At 39.8% G+C, this 16,947-nt stretch overlaps 1 protein-coding gene across 3 annotated transcripts in view; it reads left to right on the forward strand.

Annotated features, from left to right (window-relative positions):
- The window catches only part of TRAK2 (trafficking kinesin protein 2), a 65,898-nt gene that overhangs the window by 1,570 nt on the left and 47,381 nt on the right, over positions 1 to 16,947 (forward strand). For all 3 annotated transcript variants that reach the window (XM_050916816.1, XM_050916817.1, XM_050916819.1), the window contains exon 2: positions 15,868 to 16,196. In XM_050916816.1, coding sequence (XP_050772773.1) covers positions 16,160 to 16,196 — 37 coding nt within the window. In that variant the 5' untranslated portion in view covers positions 15,868 to 16,159. The remainder of the gene's footprint in view (positions 1 to 15,867; positions 16,197 to 16,947) is intronic.

Below are 16,947 nucleotides of genomic sequence, written 5' to 3' on the forward strand. Positions count from 1 at the left end.
ACATTAAATCTATTTCCTCATGTTAAGTATTCTCAGACCTCTTGTCAAACTGTCTGTAATGGGCTATCTTGTTTATCACTACAAAAGTTGGTTTCTCTTAATTAATTAACCTCTTAAAGTTGGTAGGACAACTCCCACCTTTTCATGTTCTCTGTATGTGTATAAGGTGCCACAAGTACTCCTGTTCTTAATACAGTAATGTGGCCTCTTATTGTGGCCATACTGTCAAAGCTGATTCAGTTTACAGATTCTTGGTAGATTTTTCTCAATACAACATTTTATTCTTGGCACTTGCTGAAAGAAATTAATTAGGTCAGGTTTGCTTTATTTTACACTTTGTTTCAGAGGGAATACAACTGAGTAGCGTAGAGCATGAGACTGAATTTTGTTTCTGCTTCTGTTGTTGATTTGCTACATGGCTTGGGGAAAATTATTGCTTACCCTCTGATGCAGTGTCTACTCTATTGCCATCCTTTTGTGGGGGGAAATTTTCCACTACCATTGGTATAATTACAATGTTGTGTTTTGTATGTAGGCAAGGTACCTACATTTTTATCACCATATCCTATAAACCTGCTCAGGATAGTACTAGATCAGGAGTCAGCAACCTACGGGTTTCCACCGCCGGCTCCTGCCAGCCGCAGTCCCACCGCCGACCCCACTCAGCGCCCGCTGCTGGCCTGGGTGAAGGAACTCCAGGCTGACAACAGGCTGAGACCCCAGCTGACAGGAGCCAGCAGCCGAAACCCCAGAGTGGGGGTGTGCTGACACCCTCACCACGCCGCCGCTCTAGAGTTTCCGCTGCTGGCCCCTTGCCAGCCGGGGTCCCGCCACCGGTTCCATTCACCTTGCTTCCGGTTGGAGTTCCAGTGAAGTCCCCCTGCCAGACAGGGTGAAGGCCTCCAGCCCTGCTCAGCCCTACCAGCTGCCAGCTCCACTCTCCTCAGCTGCTGATCTGGGATTCCAGCTGCTGACCTCCTGCCAGCCAGTTAATAACTGATCACTCAGAATCCTGTATTCAGCTTAAAGTATCCAAATACTTGCCAGACATTGGAAAACTCAGCAAGGAAAAGCAAGGGCAAGGATCACACTAAACTGATAAGATCTGCATTTTAATTTAATTTTAAATAAAGCTTCTGAAACATTTTGAAAACCTTGTTTACTTTCATATAACAGTAGTTTGGTTATATAATGTATAGACTTATAGAGAGGCCTTTTAAAAAACATTAAAATGTATTACTGGCACGCGAAGCCTTAAATTAGAGTGTATAAGTGAAAACTCGGCACACCACTTCTGAAAGGTTGCTGACCCCTGTACTAGATAATGCAGCCTTGCCTACACTAAGGCTCCCACTGTTGCTACTGCTTCTTGGGAGATTCCCTAGAAAAGTGTAATGTGGGTCAAGGCTTTAAATTATGTTAGGCCAGTGGGAAGCAATGAAAACAGCTTCAAGTATGCTTGAGAGCGCTTTTTGTTTAGATTATCACCAAGTTCAGTTATCACTGAGATAATTACCCAGTTTTGGAGGAGGGCTAGCTCAGTAGTTTGAGCATTGGCCTGCTAAACCCAGGGTTATGAGTTCAGTCCTTGAGGGGGCCACTTAGGGATCTGGGGCAAAAATCAGTACTTAGTCCTGCTAGTGAAGGCAGGGGGCTGGACTCAATGACCTTTCAAGGTCCTTTCCAGTTCTAGGGGATAGGTATATCTCCAATTATTAATATTTTTTTTATTTTATTTATTCAGAATATCACCAGGTTGAATCATCTCTGGGTTTCGTGGTCTGCTACCATCAATTTTTCAAGTTCTCAGCCATTTTTGGCTTTTTTACAGACAACTTTACAAATTGCATCCATGCAGCAGCTTGAACATTTAGCTATTAGTTATTACAAGCATTTCAGCCTCTAAAGTGTGAGCTTTGTTTTAATAAAAGAAAATTCTATAGGAACCCATGGAAGTATTCTCTGCCATCATATATAATATGTATATTAAGAATGCTCAAATTACTGTAATACTTTCAGTCAAATGTTATACTTCATTGTAAATTTTAGTGGTAGCTGCAAACATGCCAGATGGCATGACTTTAAGCTCCTAATCAAGAGTTCATTCATTCATTCAGAGTACCTTTCAATCATATTATGATTAGAGATTACATATTTACTGATAGAAAATAAAGCTGTTTTAAATTCTGTTGTGGCTCTGCTCGTGTGCAGATCTGGTGCAAAAGAGATTCAGACTTCACCAAGTTTTGCAACAGTCTTCTTCACTGCAAAGTTGTATTATGGCATTAACAGTGATACCGTAAGAATTTCTATTAGAAACCCTATTTTTCATGAATTACCTTGTCTGTTTCAAATGATAATTTGTTAAAATTACACTTTGAATGCAACTTTTAATCTTTTCTCGAAATCAGTCCTCAGTTATATGGAGTCAAATACACATTGTTCTTTTGTCTTGATTTCGGAAGTATTTTTGACCAATTCTAACAAGAGGATTTTTCATAGAACATCTGTGTATTACTGAGTGACTCATGGGACTTTGGATGGAAAAAAAGCACCCTTTGAAAATACCTTGAATTTGATTACCTTCAGAAATGCTGCAAAACCATTTGTAGGGTAAAGTTAAGGGTATGTTACTGGCTATAAATTAGGGTTGAATGACTTGTTTGGATTTTTCCCCACTGTTATCCTTAACACCACAGTAATACAAATAATAATTTATCTCAGCCAGTAGATTATTGTTTATCTTTATTTATCTAAGGCTGCTGGCTGGCAGAGTTAACTTACTTGTATATTTAGTGTTGTAAATGTAATTATTGTCGTGATGCTTTTATATGGGCATAAATTTTTTTAAAGCTGAATCTAAAAAAAATTGTGTATTTGAAGTAGCTGCTCTTGTTGCAGTATTCTCTAAAGAGGTATTTTAAATATATTCAGCTCATAGGCATGTTGTCAATATTGGTCAATGATCTTAACCCATTTTGAAAGCCTCAGATGAAAGGTGCTATATAAAGAAAAATTTTTATTTTATTTATGGTTTCACATCTACAGATCCTGTTCTAGAAACAAAATTCTTAAACTTTTATTTCTACATAAAGCCCTCAACTTTCTGTGCTTTGGGTTAAATTGAACCATTTAACTCTTTATTGAGGATCATTACCACTGGCTCTACATAGAATGAACCAGATTATACAATTCAAGGATAGTTGATTTTTTTTTTTCCTCCAGTCCTGTTGCTACCAGTAGCTGATGTCACCCAGTTACAAATGCAATACTGTTAATACTATTCATATAATAACATTACAAAAGAAACAGAAACTGTTTGTTGGAAAATATACTCTGTGTTTTAGGGGAGTTTGTGGAGTGAGCAGTAAAGATAGTGGCTAGTCGTGTTACTGTTTTTTCTGAAACACATCATTTAACATCATTTGTAATTAGCTTGTCTCCTCCCTTCTCCCCCCTTCTTTTTATACACACTTCAACACTGTCTTGTCTCTTGGATTTCTTTGTTTCCTTGAATAGACATATAGTGACATGTGAGTAGTTCACTTATATTGGTCACAGATCAAAGTAATTTGTTCTTTTAATTTATGGCAGGTGTGGTAGGGCATTGAATAGATGCATGTTCATATAAATTGTTGAAATAAATATGAACTAATCTAGTTCCCATTGCTTGATGTATTGATTCCCCTGTATGAGGTGATGCTGCCATAATATTTTTATATATGTGTTGCCTAGTTTATCTAATCTCTGTTAGGTATTTCTAAGGCCTTGGCTTTATATGACTAAAGTTCTTATGCAGCACAACTTTTTGTGACAGTGATTTGCTTCCATAAGAGAGGATCTTTGGGGGAGGAATAGCCTTTCTTCTGTGTCCTGTCCCTGGAGGAAGCCTAGGAATATGTGATTCACCGACAAGTATTGTTCATTTCCACAAAGATGATTACAAAACTGAAAGCAAAACCTTTCTATTACTTAAAATGGTGGCTATACTCATTTTGAGGCTGGCAATTCAGTAATAGACAGCGAGCAAGGTTATTATTTATTGGAGCATTTTAATAGTGCAAAATTTGTTTTAAAATACAGTAGTGCAGAATTTGTTTATTTTTGAGCGTTGAACTAAAATTCTCAAACTATTTAAAAGATATCACATTGTAGAATTTCTGAAGACCTCTACAAATACAGTGATTGAAAATCTATAGAGATGTATTAAACAAATATATATATTAAAAGAAAATAATGGCATCAGATGAAAGTAACTTAGCTACTGCTTCTGAGTTGAAGAAAAAAAAGTTACTTGCTTTGTTTATAATCTTGATATCATGCACTGTTTTAGGTATATTAAGAAATCAATCTCTTGACTGATAAGTATTTCCAGATTGTGTGTTTTACTAGCTATCTGTCAGTGACCCTAAATGCTCAACAAAACTGAATACAACATGCTCATTTTAAGTGTTGCAGTGAAACAAACTTGTACAGTAAGACTCTTAATATTGTAAGAATATTTTATCCTAAAGATCTTTATGTAAAAACAGCGATATAACATATTGATGAAAACTGTTGATAATAATACATCACATTTGGGTTACTATTTTGGGAAATCCGATCTCTTGCTTGTGTCCTCCAAGAATAAAAGGAAACAGCTGCTTATATTATTCCATGATTCCCCACTAGTCATTGCTAAAATATTTATTTTCTGACACAAATTCACTCAGAGTACTCAGTCCATTTGTAAGAAATAACATACCCTGTTTGTAGTAAAAGGACATGAAGACACCACTTGCTGACTTTCTTTGCCTGAACCCACCCAGACCTAACTCAGACATGTACCTAAGGGCCTTTTGTTTCCCAAAGAGTGAGGAATTTAGAACAGAGACATCAGAATTTCATTGCAGGCTTTCCCTGCTGTGCTCCCTAACCAAAGTATTGGTTTCATGAAATTTTCTTCTACTCTGAAATAAAGGTCCAGGCCTCACTGGATGCTTTTGGTAAAAGTAGAAGGAAAAGAAAACCCACACTGCGAAAATGGTGATATATCTGTTATTAATGTTGTGTATGTGCAGAAAAGATTTGGGAATTAATCAGCATGACATGGTTACTTTGCAGAAGTTGTTGTAGATGGATTTAAAATAAGATACGTTTGTTTTGCCATGGTTTTGTACAGAAACTCTGCTTTCTCCTGTTTTAAATACTGTTATTCAGTTACCTGAGCATATTCCTTTTTTCAGCGTGTTTGCCCTCTATTTTTGCTGTACTGTCATTGTAGTGTGCGAAGAGCATCAAATTCTTTGATTTAAGTATCTGAAATGAGTCTTTACTTTAAGTAAAAATTCTTAGATAAAAGTTAGCTAAATTAATTTGCCTAAAATCTACCAATTTAATTTACTAAATCTGTTTTCATTACAAAACTTTCAAGCTGTCATGGGTGTCATGCTCTCTGGAGTGGCTCATGACTGTGAGAGCCTACTTGAGGGCAGACTTTCAAAAACAGGGTGGACACCCCAAACTGATGATCTGTTCTATAATTAGTTTCCACCAAGTCAGTAACAAATGAGAACTCCTAGATCAGTGGTTCTCAAACTAGGGCCGCCGCTTGTTCAGGGAAAGCCCTTGGCAGGCCGGGCCGGTTTGTTTACCTGCCGCGTCCGCAGGTTCAGCCGATCATGGCTCCCACTGGCCGTGGTTCACCGCTCCAGGCCAGTGGGGGCTGCGGGAAGGGTGACCAGCACATCCCTTGGCCCGCGCCACTTTCCGCAGCCCCCACGGTCCTAGATCACTATATAAGCATCAGGGGGTAGCCATGTTAGTCTGTATCCACAAAAACAAAGAGTCGAGTGGCACCTTAAAGACTAACAGATTTATTTGGGCATAAACTTTCGTGGGTAAAAACCATCTGAAGAAGTGGGTTTTTACTCATGAAAGCTTATGTCCAAATAAATCTGTTAGTCTTTAAGGTGCCACCGGACTCCTTGTTGTTCTTGTAGAACACTATAACAGTCTTAACATGGAGGTCCAGAGAGTTCCCTTAGACTCTACAGCCTATCTTGCCAACCAGACAAACTGGACTTCATGATAAATGCTCACATAAACCAAAAATCACCCCACATTCAGGTTGCTTCTAATCTCAAGACACAGTCACTTACCCCAGATCAATTGATGCCCTAGATTTTACACCAAAGACAATGGCTGCACCTAATCCTGTAACAAACCATCTGAAGGTTTATTAACTAGGAAAAAGGAATACGAGTTATTTACAGGTTAGAGCAAGCAAACATCTACACACAAATTGTTGCCATCTAAATCCTAGGAGTGACAGAGTTGTAGTGATCTCTCAATTCAAAGTGTCTTTCCGGGCATACTCAAGAAGCAGCCTGTAGGGATCTCTGGCTCCAATTTAGAATCTCTGGCCCTTCAGAGTTCAAACAGCCGGAAAGATGGAAAATTTTCACATCAGCTATTTTTATGTCCCTTTTCCAGCATTCAGAGAAATGGGATGAGGCCTTCTTCACATACTCCTCCAGGGGTGTGATAGAGCCATTAAACAATCCTTCGTATTGCAGTGGTCCTTTGTGGCCCATTTGATTTTAATAGTCCTTCTGGATGGACAATGGGAATGATTCCCGTCCCTGAGTTCACAAGTTTAGAGCAAACATTTTCAAAGGTATAAAGCATAATTTACATATTTTCTTAATACATTCATACATTCGTATAAGATTAATATTTAGTTTTGCCCAAAATAACGTACAAGTGACCTGTTCTGGTCTCCAGCTCTGAGTTCTTAGCTAATGCCTGCAGCCTGGTCAAGAGCTAGCAGCTGGCCTGCCAGCGGCGCAGTGGGTATTAATGACTGTCATTAAACTAATTATTCTTGAAATGGTGGCAGTTGGGGGAGACATATGTATGGTTATGTTTCATTCCCAGTTGCTTTGCACTTTAAATCCAGAAAACTGGTAGTCTTGCATTCACTGTGTAAGGGCTTGTCTACACTGGGAAAATGATCAGATTAACCATTGCAGAATAAACTATTCTGCACTAGCTCCCGCATGAAGACTCTATTCTAGAATAAATAAATGACTTTTATTGTGGGTGCACAATAAGGTAGAGGAATTATTTTGGAATAAGATCACTTTTGTTCTAGTGTAAAGCTTTCACGCAGGCAGCTGTTATGGAATAGTTTATTCTGAAATAGCTATTCTGGTCAGCTTTCCTATGTAGACAAGCCCCTAGTCATGTCTAATGGTTTTAAGTCTTTGAAATGTTCTGCAGTTAGATGTAGTTAGATGTAGTGTTGCACTTATTCAGCTGGGACAAGTGAACAGACTGAGTTGTTTGTCACTGCCGGCTTTTCCTTTCATGATCCTACAAATATTTACATGCCTGCTTAACTTCATGCCATTGCATAGTCCCATTGATCTCATAGTCTCTGGGACTTCATTTGAAGTACTCCATATGAGTGAAGTTAATACATGTGTATGAGTGTTCACAGGATTGTCCCCTAAAATCCTTACTTTTCATTTTTGTGGTTGAATAGGTGATAACACTTGAGAAAACATCTTTGTTTATATAGTCAGACTCTCTGGTCCTTCAATTACAGGCATATGTCAAATTAAAAAACAAAAACAAGTCAAAAATAGTTTCACACACACAAGCTTCTCCAGACATCCCCACCAATTTTGATTGCTTTGTAATCATATTTTACTTTTTAAAACAACATTTTCTTTCTAAAAACTTTAAAGAAGGATTTATGGTTACTGCTGCCTAATTGTATCTCTGTTCCTTCTACTTCTCTGGGACATGAAACTTCAAAACCCCCAACTCAAATATTAGGAAATACTCTCATATTCCCAGAAAGATATGTTGTTAGTAAGTCCAAAGCCAGGGGTGGCTCTAGGCAGCAGCAAAGCAAGCACCAGCTTGGGGCAGCCCATTTGCAGGGGCGGCAGCCTGGGAGCTGAGAACCAATAGGGGGCTCTGGGAGCTGTAGTTCCTTGGTTAGCTCCCTGCCTATAGAGCAGGCCCTGGAACAGGGAAAGAGCTACATTACCCAGCATTCCCTTGGCCGCTACCAACTGGAAAGGAAGGAGGGGGACCTCATGCGGCAGTGTGCTGTGAGTGGAGAGCGGTAGGGAGACCATATTTTAACATTCAAAAAACAGGACACTCCACGGGGAGGGAGGGTAGCCCCACCTGCCACCATGCACTCCCTCTGACTGCCCCCCACAGAAACCTCAACCCATCCAACCCCACCGCCCCCGCTCCCTGTCCCCTGATCACCCCCTCCCGGGACCCCTGCCTCTAACTGCCCCCCCAGGACCCCACCCCCTATCTAAGCGCCACTGCTCCTTGTCCCCTGATTGCCCCCTCCCGGGACCCCTGCCCCTAACTGTCCCTTGGGACCCCAACCCCTATCTAAACCTCCCTTCTCCTTATCCTCAACTGCCCCCTCCTGAGACACCCCCCAACTTCCCCCCAGGACCCCACCCCCTACCTGTCCCCTGACAAACCCCTGAGACTCCCATGCCTATCCAACCACTGCCTGTCCCCTGACTGCTCCCCCGAACCCCTGACCCATCTAACCCCCTTCTCCTTGCCCCTGACTGCCCCCCCAACCTCCACCCCATCCAACCCCCCCGCTCCCTGTCCCTTGACTGCCCCCCCCAGAACCCCCTATCCCTTCTCCAACCCCTTTACCGGGCCACTCAGACCACCGTGTCTGGCTCTGTGCAGCGCCAGACACGTTGCTGCATACATGCTGCCGTGCTCCTCAATGGAGCCCACAACCCCCTCACACACACACACACGCACACACCTAGCACCCGCCTTCCAGATTTGAACACCTCAAAATTCAGGAGTGCTCAAGCTCAGTTTGGGCAGCTGTTACTTCATTTCTCCCAAATCAAATATACTGATCCACTGTAACTTGCTCAAGAAAAAGTAGGATAAAATTGAGGAAGAAATGCTTCCCAGTGGTTATTAGGTCTGGGGCGGCAGGGGGTTGTGGGGGGGAGCTCGGCTGGGACAAGGGGCAGCCAAAATTTTTTTTGCTTGGGGTGGCAAAAAAACCTAGAGCCGGCCCTGTCCAAAGCAAACCTATTTATGTGAAAGACCTACATAAATGAGAGAAAATGGCTATAAAGGGGAAACAATGCAACTGACTAGACACAACGTTATGTTAAATGGACAAAATAAATTGGACACATAGAGACTTTCTTCAATATCTTTTAGTTATGGTAACTTTATGTGGTACAACAGTAGTTAAAAAATGTAAAACAATTCTGTTTGTGCGTGGACTTATTAAACTGATGGTGCCCTTGTAAGGGCAGAGAGAGCAAGCGAGAGCTTACAATCTGTATCTGAGACGTCAGAGTTTTCCAGTGAAACCAGATTTGACATTTGACTTTTCTAAAGTGAAAGAATCAGCTCTGGGGAGAAAAGTCCATAAGGCCACCTGTATGCATCAAAAAAGCAAGGAAGAACATAGAGACCTCACATTTTAATAGCTTATCTCTCCTTCAGAACATGTGTTGTTTCATTAGCAGCAAAGAGACTGAAGATTTTGTTCCTTATGTATGAAGAAAAATAGTGTGGGATTTACAGTTGGCTCTAAAACCCAGTTGCTTAATGACAGAGGAAACACTATCTCAGCAAAAGGAGCTAGTCCCTTTCATTATATAATCATGACACTGGCATTAATAAGGGAGAGGGAATATGCAAATAAACTTATTCTTCACAATCCAATAAAAAAATCTTTAGTTGTTTAAAGGAAAGTGCTGTACAGAGGAAACACTTTTAGGACAGCTCTTCACAATATGACAAAGTGACAGAGCCAGGGGCAACTCCAGATCTGTCACAACAGCTGTTTTAGGAGTAGAATTGCAAGAAAGCCAGGTGGTGCTGGAAAAATAGTATCCTGCCTGACTTATGTGTCGGATAATTAGTAGAGCCCTGTGCGGATACAAAAATGTAGATCCTCGTCCGCCAGAATCAACCCGTGATCCACGAACCGTCTTCTATGTGTATCCGAACCCGTAGCAGCAAGCCATCTCACAAGGGCTAGCGATGGGGGGAGGGAGGGGTTTCAGGAGGAAGAGAGTGGAGGGGGGCATGGTCTTGCAGGGAAGAAGCAGCATGAGGGTGGGGACTGGGGGTAAGGGACAGCGTGGGGGCAGGGTGTTAAGGAAAGGGGGCCGTGCAGGGGCTGGGTCTTGAGTAAAGAGAGCCGTTCGGGAGAACGGTTGTTGCATCGTGTGCTGCTCCTGGGGTTTTCATCCCTTAGCATAACATCTAGGAGACAGTCACTGCCACGTGAATGTTAAAATTCAAGTAGGTGATTTTCATCATTTTTTTTTAAATTATATGCCTTAAAAACCCAGCCCATTTATTTTTAATCATCCCCAAATGTTGAGTTTAATTGTAACATTCTCTTAAAACTGTATTAGCCACAGATTTCGATTATCTTTTGTCTTGTATCACTTTTTTGTGCCATGCTGCTTCTGAAAAAGAAGATGAGGATAGAAACTATATCATGAATAAAATAATCGTGGAGGAAATGAACAACCTTGTCTGGCCCTTGCATCAGATATTAACTGTAATAGCACTTTTAAAAAATTATACACGTTAAATTGTGCAAAAAAGACATCTTTATATAAATTCTAGAACTGGTAACTGTTTGCGCCAAAGTTAAGTATTATAAAGCCAGGTTGGAAATAGGGTATTCCTGTGATTTCTAGGTGGATAAATCTAACTAAATTTGTAATTTGGAAAAGCAAGTTGCACTCAAACAAATAGAGCGTGATTACTCTTGATGGGTTGTACTGTACAGTGAGCTGTCTGTTCTAATCCCTGGAAATGCCAAGTCATGGCAAGCTGTATTAAAGCAATAAGAAAACCCACAAATGTTAATAAAATGAAGTGCTGTGGTACTGGTACATTTCAGTAAATTTGTCAAGGTTCTGTTTATGGATTTGCCTTTCTCTGTCTGGACAATGCATGATGTCCTAGAAGTTGCAGAGTGTTTCTGGAATGAGAAGTACTTTTCTTTCTGTTGACTAAACTGCTGTTTGAGCAACACTGTGCTTTTGACGCTGTTGACTACAATCTGTAGTAGCTCTGCTCTTACTTTATTTAGAAGAGATTTAAAGTGCCATCCTGCACAGATATTGGGGGAGGGGGAAAGAGAGACATTTTTGATGCTATCATTAATAAAAATGCAAAGGAAAAAAATGGTTTATTGTAAGCTGTTGTGATGAATCTTCAGCATCTAACCAGTGCTGAATAGAGCAGTACTGTCACCTCCTGTGACTTGCATGTCATGCCTCTGTTAATGCAACCTAAAATTGCCTTTTTCTTTTTTTTTTTAAACAGCATCATGTTGCTGACTCATATTGAGGTTGTGATCCATCACAACTCCCAGATCCTTCTCAGCAGTGCTGTTGCCAAGCCAGTTATCCCTCATCTGTATTTGTGCATTTGGTTTTTCTTCCGTAAATTTATCACTTTACATTTGTCTTTGGAAAACTGAGCGATAGACAACAAATTTAAATTCAACAATTTGTCAAGATTGGCGGATAGAGCTAAAATTCAAAAGTGTTGGCAACCTCTACCTCGCCTAACTTTTTGTCATCTGCAAATTTGATCAGTATGCTCTCTGTTGCTACATCCAGGTTATTGATAAAGATGTTAAACAACATTGGACCCAGAACAGATCCCTGTGGAACCCCACTTGAGACCTCCCTCTAATCTGACATCATTCTATTAATAGTAACTCTTTGTTTGCAGTTGTTTAATTGGTTATTACTCCTGGGGGGATTCTGCGCCAAAAAAATCAAAATTCTGCATATTTTATTTGTCAAAATAATGCAATATAATCACACCAGTTTCAATTGTTTTGATAATTTATTTAAACTACAATACAGAAAAAAGTCACAATAAGTATTTAACATTTCCTAAACACATGAAAGTTAAGTTACAAATACTTGGTAACTTGGTAATAATTGGCATTCCAGTTATAATCCTGGATTTTCATTTAAATTACATTACACAACACTGAACACCCCTCCCCTGCCCCCAAAAAAGTTGAATGTCATTTTAAATTGCTCAGACTTTCACACGTGACAGTTTTGCTAATCATTGTCCTGGACCTGGTTGGGTACTTGGGAAGTACTTGGTTCTGATTGTCCTGACGTTTTATAGACTGCTTGGTAAATGTATTATTTGCCCTCAATGTGGTTTTTTTGTTTTGGGGTTTTTTTTTTAATAGGTAAGTAAAATAAATCCTGAGCAGTAATCTAACCCCATTGTGCCACTTTGACACAGGTAAAGTGAGAAAGCACATAGCTCTTCCTAGGTGAGGATTCTCTTACTGTCATTTATAATAAGACTCCTTTACATCACTCTGGCAATGTAGGGGCCTTAAAACTTTCACAGATTGTTATGCTCCTGAGGAAATTGACTGAGAATGGGAACAGTTAAGTAACAATAGAAACATTAATAACATCAACATTAAAAGTCAGGCACTACATTTCTGCCTCAGAGAATGAGATCACTTAACCATTAACAGCAGCTTTAGCAATGTTACTAACTACACAGTCAGGCTGCTAGTGTCTCAGAGAATTAATCCATTAACTCAGGCAGGACTGCTACATTTCTGCCTCATGCATAATAAAAAGCGCTACCCTTACATGCCAGTGAGCTGCAGTAGCCAAGAGGAGGGAGAATCTGTCTCTCTCTCTCTCTCTCTCTCTCTGGCTTGTTGGCAAGCATGTATCTTTTTTTTTTTTAAGTTCATAGCTTAAACAACTTCCCAGATTCCCCTCAAATTTTGACCAAAAAAATCTCCTCACACCACAGATCACATGTGGAATTTGACCTATGAACAAGATTTTCTTGAACACATGAGGGAATGTGGAAACAATTATTGAAGTTTGTTTCAAATGTTATGACTAGCATCTCTCCATAATACTTTTCAGAGCCTATTCTGACAACTCAGTGAGTGAGACTTTTGTAAGAAATACTCTCACAAACAATATGAAAGTCCTTTAAAAGCTCACATATTGTAGATATTGATCATGGGACATCACAAATGCCTGGTTTCGGAGACTGTTTCCAAAGTTTGGAGCTCATTCATTTAAGACAGTGGTTCCCAAACTTTAACAGCCCGTGAACCCCTTTCACTAAAATGTCAAGTATCGCGAACCCCCTCCTAAAAATTAACATTTTCAGGGATTTTCTCCTTTACCTGAGTATAAATTATAAAAGCAGTGATCTCAGAAATATAAAATTTGTTTTTGTGACATGCTTATTACACACTATTTATTATTAATTATTATTTATCATGACAGTATTTTTATTACATTATGAAAACAGGAACACTCGTCCAAGATCTCACTTTCGTGGCTTGTATCACTTTGAATAAGCCTGCTATAAGACAAGGCTCCTATGTTTCATCAAGGAGAATCAGATGTGAAACAGCATAAAGGTATTTAAGAAACCAACTCAAAGAGTTCCTCCTACACAAGCATTCATCTTGAGCAGTCCAGGCAAACAACGCATGTTACAACAAAGCTTGAACTTGTTCTTCATAATAATTTAAAAACACGAGCTGCCTATTTCATTTTTAAAACAGCCCAGAATATCTACCTCCCTTTCCATTTCTTATAAGGAGTCTTGAAGTTTCAATCTCCTCAGTATGATAGATGTGCTTGCTTTGATCTGCTTAGCTCTTGGAAATCCAGGGGCTCCAGGCTGCTGGCCCCATGCTTCCCAGGGTCCCCAGCTCTGTCCACTATTAGGCAATTTTTTCCCAGGACCCCCCTGTAACATTTTGCGAACCCCAGTTTGGAAACCACTGATTTAAGATAAATGAGACACAGTGACGACCTCTGGGTGGCACTGTCACATACATTTACCTAATGCTGGCTCTGTAAATGACAACTGCATGTGTATCAAGACTAAAAACAAAACCTTAACAATCTGTTTTATAAGCTTTTCTCACAAAAATGGGTATTACACCCTGTGGCTCATTTGCTTCCATATACAAATCAGTTTTCTGTGCTTTTTCCTTCCTGGGGTGATAGATTGTTCCCCACAAAGTAACAGTCACATGTTTATGCTCCTATTAACTTGTCTCATTATTGCAGTGTAATAGACAGCATGCACCATGCATAATTACTGTGGAGAGGAGCTAGGAGTACAGACTTTAGTTTATGCAGTCACATGGCAGGGTTATTTTATATATGGGCTTGTCATTCTAAATGGATTTGTTACTAGCCTCAGGGTTTATCAGTATTCAGAACTAGTAGTCATATTGGTCTGTTCTTATAACTAACCAGGGCTTTTTATTCTCCGACATGAGACTAAATTTCTTCCTTTGGCAGCATTTCTGAAGCGATTGGGGCATGACTGAGAAGGGGTCATGGGTCAGAACCCTGACAGCCATTGAAAGCTGGGTTTGCTTGTTTGGCTTTTAAAAGTTTCCGCAGTTTGAAGTCTCCCCTCTTTTACTAACTCTTTGGTGGAAGGAAACTCTGCTTAGAGATTTCAAGGCTTTTCGATGTATATTTACCCATAATGTGGCAGTAAAGAAGCTACGTTCAGCCCAGCTGGCTAGAGGGTGCTTGTAGTGATATATATTACCTGGAGGAGGGCAGAGTAGTGTATGTGAAACGGATATGCACCCATTGTGAAAGCGTAAGTGTAACCGGGGTGCTCTTGCTGTCTGTATTTCTTGACCTGTCTGCATTCTCCATAACGAGAAAGGCCGTAAGGAGGAGTTGTTTTACAAGAGGTAGTAGCAGGTGGTGGCTATGTAGGATTGAGGAAAACAAACACTAAAAGGCAGTGGCAAAAAAATGGAGAAATCAAGTATTTAGATTTAACTACAAACTGTCATTGTGTACTGAGAATAAAACTAACTCAAACCCTGTGGATTTTCTGTAGGGTCACTTGCAAATGGGGAAAACAGATTTATGTCCTCTTTACTATTTTTACATTTGGTTTATATAAAGAAGGTTTGAAAGGTTTTCTCCTTTTCATTATTTTTAAGTTGGATCAATTAGATCTTGTGTAGCCTGATGGGTGACTAAAGAATTAGTACTGCTCATACCAAGCATTAGTATTGCTGATACTAAGCATGTGAGATTTGATTAACTGAAAACTGAAATAGTTTTATATTTTGATTGTTATATATTTATTTTCTTTTTCTAACACCTATTTATCTATGCAAGTGTGGTGGGGGGATCTATTTTTGTAAGTTTACATGATAAACTAGCAGTCCTGGCTAGATAGAGAACAGCAAAAGCTTGGCTCCTTAAACTGTTCTGACAGTTCACCTCAATCTTAAACTGTAACATCACTTCTGTTTTAGACCTGGGCTGCTAAGCAGACACTGCCAGCTGTGTGAGATTTTTATGGTGAACCATTATGTGATTTTTCCTGTTAGGGCACACACTTGATTTTTTTTCCCTTTTAAAATAATTTTACTGAAGAGCAGAGTCATACAGCTTTGTGTTTGGTAGAGTGTTATTTTGATTTATCTAAAGAGATGACTGAGTCCTGCCCTTTAGAAACCATTACTGTACTTGAAAAATAATTTAAACCCCTTTGTCTAAGAGGCTGCAGGGAATCTACTTATCTGAAGCAGCCATGTCTTAGGGCAAAAGAGAATGTCCTACAGCAGTGAACAACCCTGTCATGCATTAAATATTTTATTGATGGAAGGGGGAATGGGTAGACAGCAATAGATGAGAATTGAGTTACCAAAACTAAGATTTGCTGTCTTCATAGATAATTTTGTTTTGTTTCATTTCATGCTGCTCTTTGCATGTAATATATAAATTACAATCCAACATATTCCATGTCCTTGATTTCTAGATGATGGCTGATCTAAGAGAAACCATCACATGAAGCTTGCTCAGTACGTCATAAAAATTTTACTGATCTGTACCTCAGATGAAGTATCAAGTGTCAAACGAGGCAATAGTAGACCAAGAATATAACCCAGCCTATAGAAGTGAGCTAAGAAAACCAGAGTAATTAATGCCTAGGTAGCTTGATGGATCTCATTTCAAACCAAAGTCATCCTTCAACCAAAGTAAGAAAGGGACCATTCACAACCTGAACACAGAATGCCATTCCTAAATAACTGAAGCGTGAAGAAACCCTCATGAATATCAACCACGGAGATCCGGAGAGCATCACTGGTAAGTTGGAAGGGCAACTCCAGTCTGAACCACAAATTCATGGAGTATTTTCAGTGCAGCTAGCCTGAAACCCCTGATCTCAGCTTGAAATTGTGTGAAGCAGTTATCCAGTAGTGCACGTGAACAAGAAGAGTAGATTCTTCATAAACTAAACTAAGTCATTCCCCACCCCTCCAAACTATCCATTATTATATTTTTCTCACCACATAAAACTTTTTTCCAGTAGATAAATGTTTGTTCTTATCAAGGATGGAATGAATGAGTGTTGGAGACCCCAAGTAATTTTTGAAGGAGTTGTGGGAATTGACAGAAGAAGAAAGATGTGGCTTCAAATGTGATAGTTGAAGCTGTAAGAATACTTTATATTTTCAGGTAAAAAGCCTGACCGTAATCCAGGCCACTGCTGCCTCTGCATTCCCATCCATGGTGAGTGGAGAATTGCAGCCAAGTTCCTTCCTTCCTGTTGGAATTCTTTGCTGTAACTTATTCAGACTCCCCTGAATTCTGTGCCTTTTTTTCATATTTGTAACCCAGAGGAGTTTGTGCCGCAAAAATGCCAGAGATCATTGATAAAACTTTGAGGTTTCTAAAGAATGCACAATGAGATATAAATACAACCCTTCAGTTGACAGCTGGTGGAATGGTGTCCAATATGTGGCCCTTAAGGAAGACTGTCCCTGAGAAGAGAACTCGTATTTGACTATGAATTGAAAATATGTACCCTCAGTTATGTATGCCCTGTAACTTATAA

Source organism: Gopherus flavomarginatus, chromosome 10, assembly GCF_025201925.1.
Source record: "Gopherus flavomarginatus isolate rGopFla2 chromosome 10, rGopFla2.mat.asm, whole genome shotgun sequence".
Classification (NCBI taxonomy): Eukaryota; Metazoa; Chordata; order Testudines; family Testudinidae; genus Gopherus; species Gopherus flavomarginatus.